The sequence below is a fragment of the Gorilla gorilla genome, chromosome 3 (genome assembly GCF_029281585.2).
Source record: "Gorilla gorilla gorilla isolate KB3781 chromosome 3, NHGRI_mGorGor1-v2.1_pri, whole genome shotgun sequence".
Lineage (NCBI taxonomy): Eukaryota > Metazoa > Chordata > Mammalia > Primates > Hominidae > Gorilla > Gorilla gorilla.
This window is the reverse complement of record NC_073227.2, coordinates 96,409,695-96,426,274: the sequence shown is the minus strand read 5'-3', so window position 1 is coordinate 96,426,274 and position 16,580 is coordinate 96,409,695. Positions and strand designations below refer to the sequence as shown.

General features: G+C 39.9%; 1 protein-coding gene across 1 annotated transcript in view; it reads left to right on the top strand.

The window, feature by feature from the left end:
* SCARB2 (scavenger receptor class B member 2) overlaps window positions 1–16,158 on the top strand; it is a 52,422-nt gene extending 36,264 nt beyond the window's left edge. Inside the window, exons 5-12 of the mRNA XM_019025410.4 lie at window positions 1,112–1,203; window positions 1,731–1,850; window positions 3,328–3,497; window positions 7,639–7,757; window positions 9,154–9,227; window positions 11,324–11,375; window positions 14,229–14,387; window positions 15,859–16,158. Coding sequence (XP_018880955.1) covers window positions 1,112–1,203; window positions 1,731–1,850; window positions 3,328–3,497; window positions 7,639–7,757; window positions 9,154–9,227; window positions 11,324–11,375; window positions 14,229–14,387; window positions 15,859–15,897 — 825 coding nt within the window. The 3' untranslated portion in view covers window positions 15,898–16,158. The remainder of the gene's footprint in view (window positions 1–1,111; window positions 1,204–1,730; window positions 1,851–3,327; window positions 3,498–7,638; window positions 7,758–9,153; window positions 9,228–11,323; window positions 11,376–14,228; window positions 14,388–15,858) is intronic.
* Window positions 16,159–16,580: the final 422 nt, after the last annotated feature.

The window sequence follows — 16,580 nt, the reverse complement described above, 5'->3', positions numbered from 1 at the left end:
TCAGTTGATGGACATTTGGGTTGTGTTCCTTCTTGGCTATTATTAGAAGTGCTGCTATGAATATTTGTTCATACAAGCTTTTATATGAACATTGGGTATATACCTTGAAGTGGAATTCTCTTGAGTATATGCATAGGTGTGGAATTTTGGAGTCCTATGAATTCTGTTTAACTTTGTTAAGAACTGACAAACTGTTTTCTGCAGTGACTGCAACATTTTTATATTCCTGCTAGCAATGTATAAAGGTTCCAATTTCTCCACATCCTCACCAACGCTTACTATTTTTCTTTTTTTTTTTTAAATTGCCCTCCTAGTGGGTGTGAAGTGGTATCTCATTGTGGTTTTGATTTGCATTTCCCTAATGACTAATGATGCTGAACATGTTTTTATGTGCTCTCTGGCCATTAGTATATTTTCTTTTGGGAAATGTCTCTTCAAATCCTTTGCCCATTTTAAAATTGACCTCCTACTTTTTAAAACCATAAAATAATAATATGGTTAATATAGTATTTAGCAAAATAGTCACTATTTTCTGGTCCTGGTTCAGTCTTGTGTAGCAGTTAGGCCCTAGTAGGACAGTTAGATGAAGATTAAATTTTTTAGTTACTGTATCAGTTAGGGTTGCCAGAGAAACCAAATCAAGAGGGTGTATATGTAGAGATGAGGAAGAGGGAGAGAAAGAAATTTATATTATGGAATTGGCTTATGTGATTATGGGAGCTGGTAAGTCTGAAATCCATAGGGCAGGCCAGCAGCTGGAAACTCAGGTAAAAGTTGATGATGTGGTTTTGAGTTTGAAATCTGTAGGGTGGGCTGCAACCTGGAAATCCAGGCAGAATTTCGATGTTGCAGTCTTGAGGAGAATTCCTCCTCTAGGAAACCTCTGTTTTTGCTTGTAAGGCTTTGAACAGATTGGATGGGGCCCAGCCACTCATTATTGAGGGTAACCTCCCTTAAAGTTAACTGATTGTAGATATTAATCACACCTACAAAATACCTTCACCACACCATCTGGGCTAGTGTTTGACCAAACAACTGGGCACCATAGTCTAGCCAAGTTGTCATAAAATTATCACAGTTACTTTAAATGATCATATTCACATATTTTCAGAAAAATGGGACTAATGATGGAGACTATGTTTTTCTAACTGGAGAAGACAGTTACCTTAACTTTACAAAGATTGTGGAATGGAATGGGAAAACGTAAGTCAAATGATTTATCAGTGGAATTATTTTTTCAGTTTTCATTTAAACTACATGTCTACTTCTACATTGCTTAAAAAATGTGTTTAGCCTTTTTTGGATGAAAAATATAAAAACATGTAAATAGTCTTGTAATTATTATTCTGCAAATCAAGATGGTGGTAAAACATCTTACAGATTAAATATTAGTGATTTGTAGATTTATCATGGCCAGGCATGAATTACAGGCCAGTGAAAAGTCCCACTCTTGCTTAGTAGTCATTGAGCGATGTGTAGTAGCTACAGCACAAATACTTTTCAAACCACCACATGTTTTGGGCTATTTGGCCATTGCCTCTATGAAAACTGATTTGGGCCAGGGACCTACTTTTTCTCCCCCTTGATCTAATTAACACTGTTGTGTCCGTGTATGAATAAGATACTGTGGATAGACAGCTCCAGTTAAATCTTGCAAAGTCCTGACCATTTAAGAGAATCTAAACTCAAATGTGATCATCTTTACTCTTTTTTGTGCTTATCAATTATAGGTCACTTGACTGGTGGATAACAGACAAGTGCAATATGATTAATGGAACAGATGGAGATTCTTTTCACCCACTAATAACCAAAGATGAGGTCCTTTATGTCTTCCCATCTGACTTTTGCAGGTAAAAGCTTTAAAGATAAGTTCTTTTTCAAAAATAAGGTCTTTCACTGCAAGACCACCAAAAGCATGAGGAATATATGCAGACACACTTATTATGCATGGATATTTATGCATAATCAGTGATAAATGCTGATGGTACATCGAGACAGTATAGTGTACTGGTTCACAGCACAGACTTCTGACTGTTGGTTTGAATCTTGGCTCTACCACTTATAGCTGTGTGACCTTGGGCAAATTACTTAACCACTCTGTACCTCACTTTCCTTATTTGTAAAACAAAGATAGAAATTGTTAACTATGTTAGAGGTTGTTATGAGGACAAATGAGTTAGTATTAGTAAAATACTTAGCCCAGGGCCCATCACACAGTAACCAATATTAAGTGTTGGCTCTTAGTTACTATGATATGCTCTGTCAAGCATAAACTGACCTGGTCTACTTCCAGTCAATAGGTAGTCTCTACATGGAAGCCAAATAAAAGATACTGTTGTCCATATTTCAGCAGAGTGGTTTCCTCAGGGGAGGCAGAGAAGGAATGGAATCAAGAGCATTACGTAGACAGGTTCAGTTATATCCATAATATAATTTTTATTTGTCTAAGTGGCGGATACAAAGGTATTTGTTAGAGTATTTTATCTCTTTCTGGTGCCTAAAATTTTTCATTAAAAAATGCTGTAGGGGTGGTTTGGTTTGTGCAGTGAAACCACCTATGTTGTTCACAACCTTGCGAGAGATGTATCAACAGCTCTGGTTCAGAGATGGAAAAAGTGAGGCCCAGAAGGCTATTCCGGCCAGCCTTCAAAGGAAGGGCTGAAGGCTCAGTGGTGACTGTGTACATCAAAGTGGTTAGGCACTATGCAGTGTAAGCAGTGGTCATATTACATGGGACTATGTTTGAAATCAGTAAGAATGAAAGGCAGAATTACGTTGAAGTCCATTTAAATAAATGACTGGGGCAAAATATGGAATCTGATTTTTCTTGGAGGGGGGATTGAGTATCAAAGTGTGTATTCCAATAAAGTATCTGTCCAATGTGACACTTTTCAAGTGCCTAAGACCCTATGAGGCCACGGCCATCGCTGCCTGTTCTACCTTAGCTTTGGCTCTGCCGTGCCCTGGCTTTCCTGGCTTTGCCGGTGGCCCGTCCACACTGGCATATGTCCATGCAGGTCTAGAGAGGCCTCTTATTTCTTTTTTATGTGAGTCTCCATTCTAAATGTTATCATCTTAATTTTCTACCACATATTGTTTTTTCTTGTTTGGATGATATCACCGTTGCTACCATAAACACCTTCCACTACAATTCATCTTCTGCTTTATTACACATTGAGTTGACAGAATGCCTTCCAAACATTCTTTTCTACTTACCCTATGAGCTTTTGGCTATGTTGTACCTGAGAACTGTTGCTAACTTGCGGATTTCGGGCAGATTACACTGACCAGAGTCCACATTCACTTTTTATTCTTACATCCTACCAGGTCAGTGTATATTACTTTCAGTGACTATGAGAGTGTACAGGGACTGCCTGCCTTTCGGTATAAAGTTCCTGCAGAAATATTAGCCAATACGTCAGACAATGCCGGCTTCTGTATACCTGAGGGAAACTGCCTGGGCTCAGGAGTTCTGAATGTCAGCATCTGCAAGAATGGTAAGAACTCAGAGAGGGGACACGATAGGGGTGTCAAGAATGCAGAAGGATTGGAGTTCAACAAAGAATATGTAGCTGGGCATAGTGGCACACACCTACAGTCCCAGCTACTAAGGATGCTGAGGTGGGATGATCACTTGAGCCCGGGAGTTCTCAAGTCCATCCTGGGCAACATAGCGAGACCACTGTCTCTAAAAAACAAAACAAACAAAAAAGAATATATTGTCAGCCCAATAGAAAGATCAGTTTCTTTCAAGAACAATGTTTCATAACATGGCTATTGAATGGTAAAAAATAATCATGGCTTTTCTGTGATGCTTTTTATTTCTAGAATGCCATGTTGTGTTTTTTTTTCTGGACAGTGGTTTAGAAGTCTTAACAGTAATAATAGCTCATGTTTACTAAGCACCTGATGTATGCCAGTCACTGTCCTAAGTGCTTTACATATTTACATGTAGTTAATGCATGCAAAACATTAACTGATTTCATGTTCAAAACAATGCTAAGGCTGGGCACGGTGGCTCATGCTTGTATTCCCAGCACTTTGAGACGCCGAGATGTGAGGATTGCTTGAGGCCAGGGGTTCAAGATCAGCCTGGGCAACATAGCAAGACCCTGTCTCTACAGAAAAAAAAAATTAAAAAATTAGCTGGGTGTGGCGGCACACACCTGTAGTCACAGCTGCTCAGGAGGCTGAGGCAGAGAGATTGCTTGAACCCAGGAGTTCGAGGTTGCAGTGTGCTATGATTGTGCTACTGCACTCCAGCCTGGGCAATAGAGTGATTCTGCACCTCCCCACCAAAAAAAAAAAAAAGCTAAAAGAAAAAGTGTACAACTCAGTTTTAAGAAAGTACGTATCATGGCAAAGATTCTCAGTGATTTTGAAGCAGAGTTAGTTTTAAACCCTGACACAAATGTCCCAGTGTTTCTTAATGTCAGAGCTACTCTGCTCCTTTCCATGAATGAGGCAGAATTATCAGTGGCACAACTGACAAAACTATTTTCTTCATCTTGAAGAGTAGTTTTAACAGCCACATGTTGCAGAATTATTCACAATGAACTTACTAGATAGTAGACATTCAGCGGCCTGTTTTTATAATTGGGGAAACTAGGGCTCAGAGAGGCAACATGATTTTGATGCGACTCCTCCCTCTGAGCAGATCCCTGGCGGAACTCAGGGTCTTCTCATATTTGCCCTGTGATTCCCTCTTGGGCTGTAATTCCTCTTTAAAATTTCTCTGGAGAGCTCTCTGTGTAGTCCCTTTCTCCTGAATAAAGTAATGTGCTCACTTTTGCTCCCTTATCTAACTCATTTTAAAATCTCCTTTCAGGCCTGGCATGGTGGCGTGTGCCTGTAGACCCAGCTACTCAGGAGGCTATGGTGAAAGGGTCATTTGAGCCCAGTTTGATTCTAGCCTGGGCAACATAGCGAGACTCCATCTTTTAAAAAAGAAAAAAAAAAGAATAAGATATCATTTTGGAATAAGTCTGAAGTCAGCAGTATACCTCCTGATCCTTGTCTGACAGGGCAGTGACCCCCACACCTGGCTTTACATCATAATTATCTGGAGAGTTATTAAAAATATATTGGTGAGGCATGGTGGATCATGCCTGTAATCCTAGCACTTTAGGAGGCTGAAGCAGGAGGCTCACTTGAGGCCAGGAATTTAGACCTGCTTGGGCAACAGGGAGACCCCATCTGAACAAAAAATTTAAAAATTAGCTGGGCATAGTAGCATACACCTGTAGTTCCAGATACCCAGGAGGCTGAGGCTGGAGCGTAGGAATTCAAGGCTGCAGTGAGCTATGATTGCAACACTGCACTCCAGCCTGGGCAACAGAGTGAGACCTGGTCTCAAAAAACAAAAAAATTATATATATATAAAAAATTGTTTATATATACGTATATCATATATATGTGTATATATACATATATATACAACTGACAAAAGTATTTTTCATCTTGAAGACTAGTTTTAATAGCCACATGTATATATTTATGTATGTATATATTAATATATTTGTTAATATATGAGTATATTAACAAATTGTATATAGTTATATATATGCATATATTTGCATATACTTATATTTACTATATTTTAATATATATGTATATAGTATATATATATAGGTATACACACACATGTGCACAAGCGTGCACACACACTCATGGTGCACACACATGCATGTATGTCCCAGGGTCCCATGTTGGATATACCAGGGCCCCAGAATCTAAACTTTTAACAAGTACTCCAGCTGATTTCCATAAAGATGGCATCTAGGTATTTGGGGACCATTGTGCAAGGGAACATGGTACCCTTTACCTGGAGATAAAGACCAAGGGTGAATGGGAACAAGTTCCTGGTTGTGATCTCCCCCATTGCCTTACTGGTAATAGTCCTGAAACAGTGTCCCTGCCCCCTCATCTGGTGTGCATCTGGCTCAAAGCAAAAATGTAGATATATTTTCTCTTGCTGTTTTTATTAAATTCTGTTTCCTCAAGAAGCTGATGCCAGAATCAACGGAAGTATTCTACTTTACACATTTAAACTTCTTGCTACAATCCTTTTCCTCTTCCCTCTTACGTATTCCCGAATTTGGACTGAAGTGAAACTCTCCAGGATTATCCTCCAGTGTTTTGAATTCTCCAGGGAAACATTTTGGATAGCAGGATGAGTGTTCTGGAGTCAGGCAGATTGGGTTTGAGTCCTATTCTATTTGTTGGTAAATTGGCCAAAGTTTATTAAGGAGGGTTCCAGACATCAGTTTTCTCATCAATAAAATGGAGGTGGTTATAGCTTCTTGAGGTTGTGTGAGAGTTAGAAATAATATATATAAAACACTCAGGACAGTTGCCCCTATTAAGCCCTCAACAGATTTTAAAAATACATTTTCGAGGTCATTATAGGTCACAAAGAAGGAAGTCGTGCCTTTGTGGAACTATTCAGCAGTAAACAGCAAAATGCATGTGTATGTGAGAGATGAGGGATGAGTTCCTTAAGCCATGGGCTGGTGAATATGTAAGCAAATTTAAATAACTTGCCGACAAGCTCCTTTCTCCAAAAATATATTTCCCTGGCAGCAATTATTGGGTCCCTCTCTTCTTTTCAATAGCCAGATCTAGAATAGGTTTCCTTTAGTACCTTGTTTCCCTATTTGGTTATATATATATATATATATATATATATATTTAAATTTACATAAGCACTTATTTGGTTCTTAAAATGAATAGGAAAGGAAAAAACCCCAGAATCTTTGTGATCTGGTTAGAGGCTGGGTGTATAGCACAACCAGGCTAACTCTTAAAAAATTATATAGGCCAGGTGTGGTGGCTCAAGCCTGTAATCTCAGCACTTTGGGAGGCTGAGGCGGGCAGATCACTTGAGGTAAGGAGTTCGAGACCAGCCTGGCCAACATGGCGAAACGCTGTCTCTACTAAAAATACAAAAAAATTATCCGGGTGTGGTGGTGCATGCCTGTAGTCCCAGCTACTTGGGAGGCTGAGGCAGGAGAATTGCTTGAACCTGGGAGGCAGAGGCTGCAGTGAGCTGAGATTATGCCTATCTTTGGTAAAAACAAAACAAAACAAACCACCAAAATTTTTTTTTTAATTTTAAAAAGGACAAGAGATAAAAAGACAGTCCACTTACTGATAGAGAATTGTAGTTGAAACTAGTGCTTTGAGGTACAATATCCTTCATTCACTTAGTATTCTGCCTTCACAGCCTGATGGCTAGCTGTCCCTGGGTAAATTTTGTAACTTCTATGAACCTCACTTTCTTCAAATGCAAAGTGAGGCTAATAGTTCTGACTTTACTGGGCTGTTGGGAGCATTAAATAAAATAATGTATACGAAGCACTTATACTTTAACTTCAGTAAATATTTGTTGAAGAATAAATAATTTAGCCTGAACTTCAATATATAATGTGGAATAAAAAATTGGGGGTAAATGAGATGTCAGAAAATGAAGTATAAATCCTGAACTAGGAGGTAAAGAATGGTGTTTTAGCCTACCCAAGTTAATTTATATGTAGCTTTTTTGTTTTTCTTTAGGAACCAGGCTGTGGCCAGGAACTTTTATATTCAGCTTAGATTTTAAAAACAGCATCATTCATTTCTGTTTTCCTTCAAATGCAGGTGCACCCATCATTATGTCTTTCCCACACTTTTACCAAGCAGATGAGAGGTTTGTTTCTGCCATAGAAGGCATGCACCCAAATAAGGAAGACCATGAGACATTTGTGGACATTAATCCTGTGAGTACATATTTCCTCCTGGTAAAAGAGCATGTTTTATTCTGTCTATACATTGTTCACCAGTTTAGTCCTGAGCCTTCTTTAAAAATATCCTTACTTTCATATACATATTCAAGTGGGAGAAATTCAGCTCAGTGCTGGTGGAGGCATTGTCTTATAGCCCTGTAATTAGAAGGCTGAATTTTGTGGATTGAATAGCAGAAATACGAGCAAACCTGCCTTTAACAAAAAGCAACAGTGAAAACTCGGTTATTGGAAACTACTGATGTACCCATGTAACCCGGTCAATCTTCTGATGCTAGCCTTGGACCTCAACATATATTTATTTCTCCCCTTGGGACACAGATCAATAAGGTTAAAGATGTCCCTTTGCTTCCTCACTGCCAGGAATATTTTGGTTGAAATATGAATATGTATATTAACCTCAGTCACTTTTGGCAAACTTCTTTCTACAGGTTATTTGAGAGTTTATTATATTATTAATTGTTTACAGGTATCAGATATACATAGAGGAGACATACGTATAAGTGTGTATATGTGTGTGTGTGTGTGTGTGTATAATACACATTTAATCCTGTATTCATAGACGAGAAAAACAAAAACCATGCTAACCATGTCTTCATTTTTGGAATTTGAACATTATGGACCAATAAAAAAAAAAGCAAGAACATTCTTTTAGCACAGTATTTTATGGGTACTTCACACTCTTAGCTACATACATTGCATTTGTATCTGAGAAACCAGTGATCTTATGCTCTGATGAATAAAATCTTGTGTGGTTTTCTCCCTTTTCTCTTAGCCATCAGCTGATCAGTTCCCTTGGATCAGCCAAACTGTTAGCAGTGCTTGTCACCAAGGGACGAACACAGTCTTATAACCTTAGTGCAAAGATGGAGCCACCCTCAGGATGACAAGTGCTGCAGCTGTGCCCCATGGCTATGCTAGGTGGGCCCTATACTAGGATGCCACTCTCTGGCAGTGACCACCACCCTCTTCTTAGCTCTCTGGACAACTGCCTGGAAATCCAGACCTGACAGGCTATCTTTTAGGCCTCCTTCCTGTTGGAGCCCTTCTAAGGCTGTGCTATTCAGAGTGGCAGCATCCTGGGAGCTTGTTAGAAATGGCCAGTCTACTGAATCAGAGCCTGCATTTTAACAGGATTCCCAAGGACCTACATTCATACTCATGTTTGAGACACATTGGTCTATCAGCCACCTAATACAACCCATGTTTCTCATTCTGTTCTGGGGATCACTTTTACTTGTTTCCAATCTGCCTGTCACACATGGTAATGGTCATCTTGTTTATGAGAACTACACAGAAATGGTGCTCTATTGAAAAGTTGTTTGCAGTTTAATAAATCCTAATGTTTCCTTTTCACTTCTCTGATTTGCAGTTGACTGGAATAATCCTAAAAGCAGCCAAGAGGTTTCAAATCAACATTTATGTCAAAAAATTAGATGACTTTGTGTAAGTTTTGCTTCTTTCTATGGAGGGGACAGCAGTTTTGCTCCATTGCCCGTCTGGTGGGGTTGATGTCAGGAGGAGTACAGCCACTTCATCTAAGCCTGCTTACCCCTGCCCTTCAGGGATGGGGCATGATCAGCATTTTCATGGGTGCCTTGGTCCTGGAATTTACTTGTTTTATTTAATCATACACTTACAGAGTACTTCCCATGGATCAGGTATTGTTCTCAGCACCTTATGTGGATTCACATATAACCTTGTATTATCCCCATTTTACAGATGAGGAAACAGAAGCAGAGTGTTTAGGTAACTTGGCTAAGCCTTACTATCTAGTCAACTTTTATCCACTCCACTAAGCCTTTCCCTCATGCACCTTGACTCTCTTGGTGTATTAGACTGTTCTTGTGTTGCTATAAAGAAATACCTGGCTGGGTACAGTGGCTCATGCCTGTAATCCAGCACTTTGGGAGGCCAAGGTGGGTGGATCACAAGGTCAGGAGATCAAGACCATCCTGGCCAACACGGTGAAACCTCGTCTCTACTAAAAGTACAAAAATTAGCTGGGCATGGTGGTGGGTGCCTGTAATCCCAGCTATTCGGGAGGCTGAGGCAGGAGAATCGCTTGAACCAGGGAGTCGGAGGTCGCAGTGAGCCAAGATGGTGCCACTGCACTCCAGTCTGGCGACAGAGCAAGACTGTGTCTCAGGAAAAAAAAAAAAAAGGAAGGGAGGGAGGGAGGGAAAGGAAAGGAAATACCTGAGATTGGTTAATTTATAAAGAGATTTAATTGGCTCACAGTTCTGTAGGCTGTACAGGAAGCATGGTGCTGGCATCTGCTCAGTTTCTAGGGATGCCTCAGGGAGCTTTTGCTCATGACAGAAGGTGAAGCAGGAATAAAGCACATCACATGGGGTGAGCAGGAGCAAGAGAGAGAGGAGAGGAGGTGCCACACACTTTTAAATAACAGATCTCATGATAACTCACTATCACAAGGACAGCACCAAGGGAATGGTGCTAAACCATTCATGAGAAATCCACCCCCATGATCCAGTCACCGCCTACCAAGCCCCACCTCCAACACTGGGGATTACATTTCACCCTGAGATTTGGGGGAACAAGTATCCAAACTATATCACTCAGAGACTTGAGACAGAGTCTCTTCCTCTTCCTCTCTCTCTATTCCCACTGATCCCACTTGGGGCCAGCCATAGCTCTCATTTGTACAGTTATAATCTCTTGAGTCTAGCCTTACTTCCCCATGCTGCAGCTTAATTTGGATTCCAAAGTATAATCTCCTGCTCAGACTTTTCAATGGGAATTTTTTAGATATGAGAAAATTATGATATAATGTTGAGTAAAATAAACAGGATGCAAAACTATGCATAATATATTTATCTATAAAACTTGGCTTGTTTACCTCATTGAATTTGCCAGATTTAATACCAGGTGTCATGGCTCTTTCTAAGAAGTAGGTGGTTTACAAGAATGCATTTTGTCATCTGCATATCTGTTTCTGAGGCAGTATAATTTAGTAGTTAAGAGCTGGAATCTTAGAATCAAAGTGGAATTACATTTGTGGCTCCATCACTTACTTGGGGTGATCCTAGGCCTCTCTGAGTCATAATTTTCTCATCTGTAAACCTGGGACAGTAATACCTACTGTAGGTGACTACTCTAGGAATTGAATGAGATAATATCCCAAAAACACCCAGCACAGAGCTGGCACGTGGTACGTGCTCAGTTGGCTCTTGTTGCAAAGACAGTACTTCAGTGGCCTAGTTACAAAACACTCTGAGGAGTGACAGTTTTGTTCTGTCGACTGGAGCCTTCCCTGATGACTCTAAGGAGAATAGTCATCATTTTAAGGAATCTGCCTTCAGTATCTTGTGTTTTGATAAACGTGCAGCACATGGAATTGCTAGACAGACTGGAATCTAACTTTTGGTGTACATGTTTGCAAAGATAACTAAGAAATCAGCAAATTCTGGGTAATTTAAGAAATAAGTGTACTAGAATCTTCATATAAATGTGTCTGTCCGGGAAAGTGTGCCATTGTGATGAGGATGTTTCTGAAACAATCTCTTCCTTTGTCTTTGTAGTGAAACGGGAGACATTAGAACCATGGTTTTCCCAGTGATGTACTTCAATGAGGTAAGTCCTGAGACAGAGGGAGCCACGGGTGTTTTCAGACTCAGAAAAAATCCATTATGATGTCTACTGTTGTAGTTACATGTAAGTTATGACAAAAGGGCAAAAGATTTTTAAAACCTGTTATTCCTCAGAAAATTTCACTTAAATGTTCACATGAATCTGCCTGTGTCTGAGAGCTGATTTGGAGAAATGATGGAAAGAAATTTTCTTTCTCAAGAACACTATTTGGGCAAAACTCCCTTCTTGGGAGCTGCTCACGTAGGAAACAAAAACAGGTAAAAGGAGCCATTGGCAGACATTGTTGAAGCAGGGAAATAGCTCACACTCAGATAGATGCCAGCTAGCCCTTTGTCTCCCCCTTCTTTGAAACCATGCTGGTTTAAGACATCTGTGATAAATTCTTTTCTGAATCACATATCACGTTTACTGTAGTTGTATCTCCTCAGTTTCTCCTGCTTCCACCCAGTTTGAGGGAAAAAAAAAAAAAACGCAGGTTTTTTTCTTCAATAAATTCTTGATTGGCAAACTTCTCCTTTTTATTATTTTTCTGTTTCCTAAAAATACTTGCTGTTTGTAGAATATTGAATAACAGAGATTAGCAAGAAAAAGAAAAATTAAAATCACTATTCACAAAATCTGTGTCAGCCTGATATTTTTATTTTATTTTACTCAATGTGTTGTACAATTTTTTCCAATAACAACTTTAAAAGGTAATCTGATGTTTTACATTTTATAAAACATGTGCTCTTTATAGAATTCTTAGAAATTTTTTTAAAAATTGATTTAAAAAGTAAATTACTGATAAGTCCCTCTCTCTCAGAGGCAGGTGCAGTTCAGATGTCAACTTCTGATATTTTCTGGTCTTGATATTACATAGTTGAAATCATACGATAGATACAATTTTGTATTTTTTTCTTCATTTAGCATTATATTGGTATTCACATTTACAAACTTTTAAGGGTTTGTGATTACAGTTCTAAGATGAGGTTTTTATCGTTTCATAGGAAAAATTCAGGCAATATTTACCAATTTATAGGATCTCTTTGCAATTGCTCCTGATCATCCATGTTCCTGTTTGTGGGCAGGGGCATGAAAGTAGATCTTTTTGAAAATGCAGACGGGCCCTTTTCTGCCAACTTCTGTTCAGTAGTGGCATATTTGAAGTCCCTCCACCCCCAACTTCTAATTTGCTTTTTTGTGAAAGACTAGATTAAGTCCAGGTGTGTGGAGTGGAACCTTGTATTTTTGCTGCCTCCTAGGAAAAGCGTGATTATTCTCTTCTCTAGAAAAATAAAATATTAGACCTGGAAGTCTGGAAGTGACATTGGAGACTGTTGCCACACCACCTTTTTACCGAGGAGGAAACTCTATCCAGTTATTGGAAAAAAATGTCTTAGAACCCAATCCACTGACTCGGTCCAGTGAAAAAAAATGCTTTATTTTCTTTTTTGAGACAAGGTCTCACTCTCACCCTGTATAGTGGTGCAATTTTGGCTCACTGCAGCCTCGACTTCCTGGGCTCAAGTGATCCTCCCACCTCTGCCTTCCAAGTAGCTGGAACTACAGGTGTGTGCCACCATGCCTGGCTAATTTTTTTTTTTTTTTCTGAGATGGAGTCTTGCTCTGTTGCCCAGGCTGGAGTGCAGTGGCCCAATCTCAGCTCACTGCAACCTCTGCCTCCTGGGTTCAAGCAATTCTCGTGCCTCAGCCTCCCAAGTAGCTGGGACTACAGGCGCCCGCCACCACCCCTGGCTAATTTTTGTATTTTTAGCAGAGATGAGGTTTCGCCATGTTGAAACTCATGACCTCAAGTGATCTGCCCACCTCGGCCTCCCAAAGTGCTGGGATTACAGTCATGAGCCACCATGCCCAGCCCCAGCTAATTTTTGTATTTTTTGTAGAGAGATGGTTTCACCACATTGCTCAGGCTGGTCTCAAACTTTTGAGCTCAAGCAATCTGCCTGCCTTGGCCTCCCAAAGTGCTGGGATTACAGGCGTGTGCAACTATGCCAGGCCTCCAATGCAAATTAAGCCTAAACTAGGCCAGAATTGTTGCTCATAAGTTCTATGGAATTAAGCTCTTCAGATACCTCACTCATTACACTAGGTGGTAATTCCTCTGCTCTGCATACCCTAAGTGTTATTCTAGTACATTTCCTTTTATCAGCAGTCTCTGGAATTCTAGTTAGCCCACAACTTTGCTGAGCACTTTCTGTAGAGGGCTGTGGTCCTGATTACTATAGATGTAACCAAGAAAGAAATTATACTTTCCACATACCATTTTTGCAGTGTTTCATGTATTTATTCATTTAATCAGCCAGCATTAATCAAGCACCTACTGTGTGCTGGGTGCTATACCCAGTGTGGAGGTGACTGAGGTTAAGTCTTGCCTTCAGGGACTTCACAGCCATTGCAAGACAAACAGTTACAATGCAGAGTGTAAGGACAATGATGGAAGTAGAGAGTGAGATGGAAACTTAGGGAGGAGGCCTTTGACTAGGCCTGAGGTAGCCAGAGAAAACTTTTGGAAGGAAGTGATGCTGAGCTGGATTTTTAAGGATAAATTGGAATTATCTGACATAAAAGGTGATACTGTCTCAATATTTCTGAATACATTTTACCTCCTTTTTCCAAACTATTTTAAGAGTAAAAAAAATGTCTTCAGGAGAAGACAAGATATTAATGAATAAATGTCCCTTCTGATTACTCTGACTTATAAATGGATTTTCAGTATGTTTGGTTTGCTAACAGGAGGACATTCCCAAATTGTATTAAATAAAGGAAAGATATAGCAAAAAACAGTTACACACTGGATGTTTAGTCATCAAGAATACTATTTTCTTGCCTCTCCAGAGTGTTCACATTGATAAAGAGACGGCGAGTCGACTGAAGTCTATGATTAACACTACTTTGATTATCACCAACATACCCTACATCATCATGGCGCTGGGTGTGTTCTTTGGTTTGGTTTTTACCTGGCTTGCATGCAAAGGACAGGGATCCATGGATGAGGTGAGAACTGGCTGAAGGAACTTTTTCCTTACTGGATAACTTTACCTGAGGAATTCAACTGTACTTCACTGAAGGGCTGTCAGCTGGCTTATTAGGATGAATTCTGGGATTTTATGCTGGGCATAGTGATTTCATGCTTATTTTACTGTTGGACCAAATGGGAAGCAAAGGAAGTGTGTCAAAGAAGGTGGAGGGATAGAATATACCATCTAATATTTGGGGAATAGAATCTCTTTGGATGTATCCCCTGGGAGTTAACTTTATGTCTTTGAAAACAATAACCTGAAAGAAAAGGAAGAATATATAACAGTTACACATCTGATCTTTGGTGTCAGACTGCCTGAGTTCAAATCCCAGTTCTGCCACTTAACAGCTATACGACCCTAGAAACTGTGCTTCAGTTTCTTCATCTGTAAAATGGGATAATAAAAGCCTCCCTTATGAGTTTTTCATGAGGATTAGATGATATAGTAGACATAAAGGACTTGGCCCAGTGTTAGCATATAGTAAGAGCTCAATAAAGGTTTAAGTATTATTAAATATGATAAAACAGCTCCAAGATTATAGAGCAAGACAGCCAGGGCCCTGCTTGGAAAGAATCCCTGATGTATCCGAAGATACCTATGATTTAGGTATCACTGCATAATAAATGATTGGAACATGGGTGTAGTTACTTTCCTGGAAGGCTAGGATAAAGAGTTGGGTTCGCCTTTCCAAGTGACCAGCAGCCCAACCAGGAACCTGAATACCTCCAATGAGCCTTTTCTGTAGAAGCCCTTCTTAAATTTTCTGCAGCTTCCTTTTTTTTTTTACAACAGAGGCCTTTTTTCCTCGTTTCCTCAACTAAGTGTCCAAGGCAAATGTGAAGTAGAAAATAAATACGTGAAACCATCTGAGTAAAATTAGCTGAATTTCCCTGACTTCCATATTCTTCCATTATTTCTCTTATCCCCTGCCAGTCACTTTAGCCTGAATTAGCTGTGAGGCAAACTATTTTGCCATTTCTATGTGTGGATCTTCCAGTGTGACTTTATGCAGTCATTGAGATTGTCTTAAGCACAAATGAAACCTCATGGAAATGTTCATTACTGCTCCTACAATTAATCTTCCTCATATATTCAACAAGCAAGGAATTATTGAGAACTACTACCTCTGAGACACTACTCCTTAGTAGGTTTCAAACCAGGAAGGAGGCAAGTTGAATAGAGTCTAAGTTTTATAATCCAGATCAACACAGAGAAGGGTACTGCTCTGGTATTGAGGGTGGGAGTGGTCAGAGAAGGCCTCCTGGAAAGGTTAGGCCTGAATCTTCAAGAACAAGCAGCAGCCCAAGAGGGGAGGTGAGTGAGATGAGCCACCTTCCTATAGGTCTCTCCTCCTTCCATGCCCCGACTCCCCACCCAAACTTTTCACACTGGGGAGAAGTTTCTGACATGAACATCTAACTTGTTTTCTCTCTTCTGTGTTTCAGGGAACAGCGGATGAAAGAGCACCCCTCATTCGAACCTAAACATTGCCTTTGCTTGGTGAAGAAACTGTGTGAGCTGTCCTGACCTGGACGATGACGTGGGGAAACCCTCCACCTCCTTGCAGGCTTGTTGCCTGTTGAAAGAAGGAAAAAGACACGGCGCTGGCAAGTGATAGGAACATTCTGGCCAGAGGTTAAAGAGCAGGCTGACATGGCTGGCCATTAAGCTTTATGAAATCATGTGGGCTCTGAAATTGTTCTTTTATGTGTCTAGCAAGTATTTAATAAACCCTTGTATAGTAATTTTGTTGTTGTTGGGTGCTGGTAGCTCCAGAATTTTGTGACCACTGTTGTGGGTAAAATGTCTCTGCATCACTTGTTAATGCTACTTGGTCTAACTTCATTCAGTATGCTTCATTCACCGAACTTTGTGCTCAAAATGCGTATATACCATTTTATGTTGTATTCCTCCATTTCACTTGCAAAACAGAAGTAAATAAGAGTTCGGGACCCAGGGTAAAATGGTAGCTTCATCCAATATATCATTCAAATGCATCTGATTTCTAAAACATATTACATTTTATGCTGATCTTCAGTTCATAATTCCTCCAGGAAAACTCAGTCTTCCAACTACAATAAAATACTGGGTAGAATCAAATGGGAAAGGGGTTGGGTGGGGCAATACCCATGAGTTGATAGTGATAAGCTCCTAAGGATTTTTAACT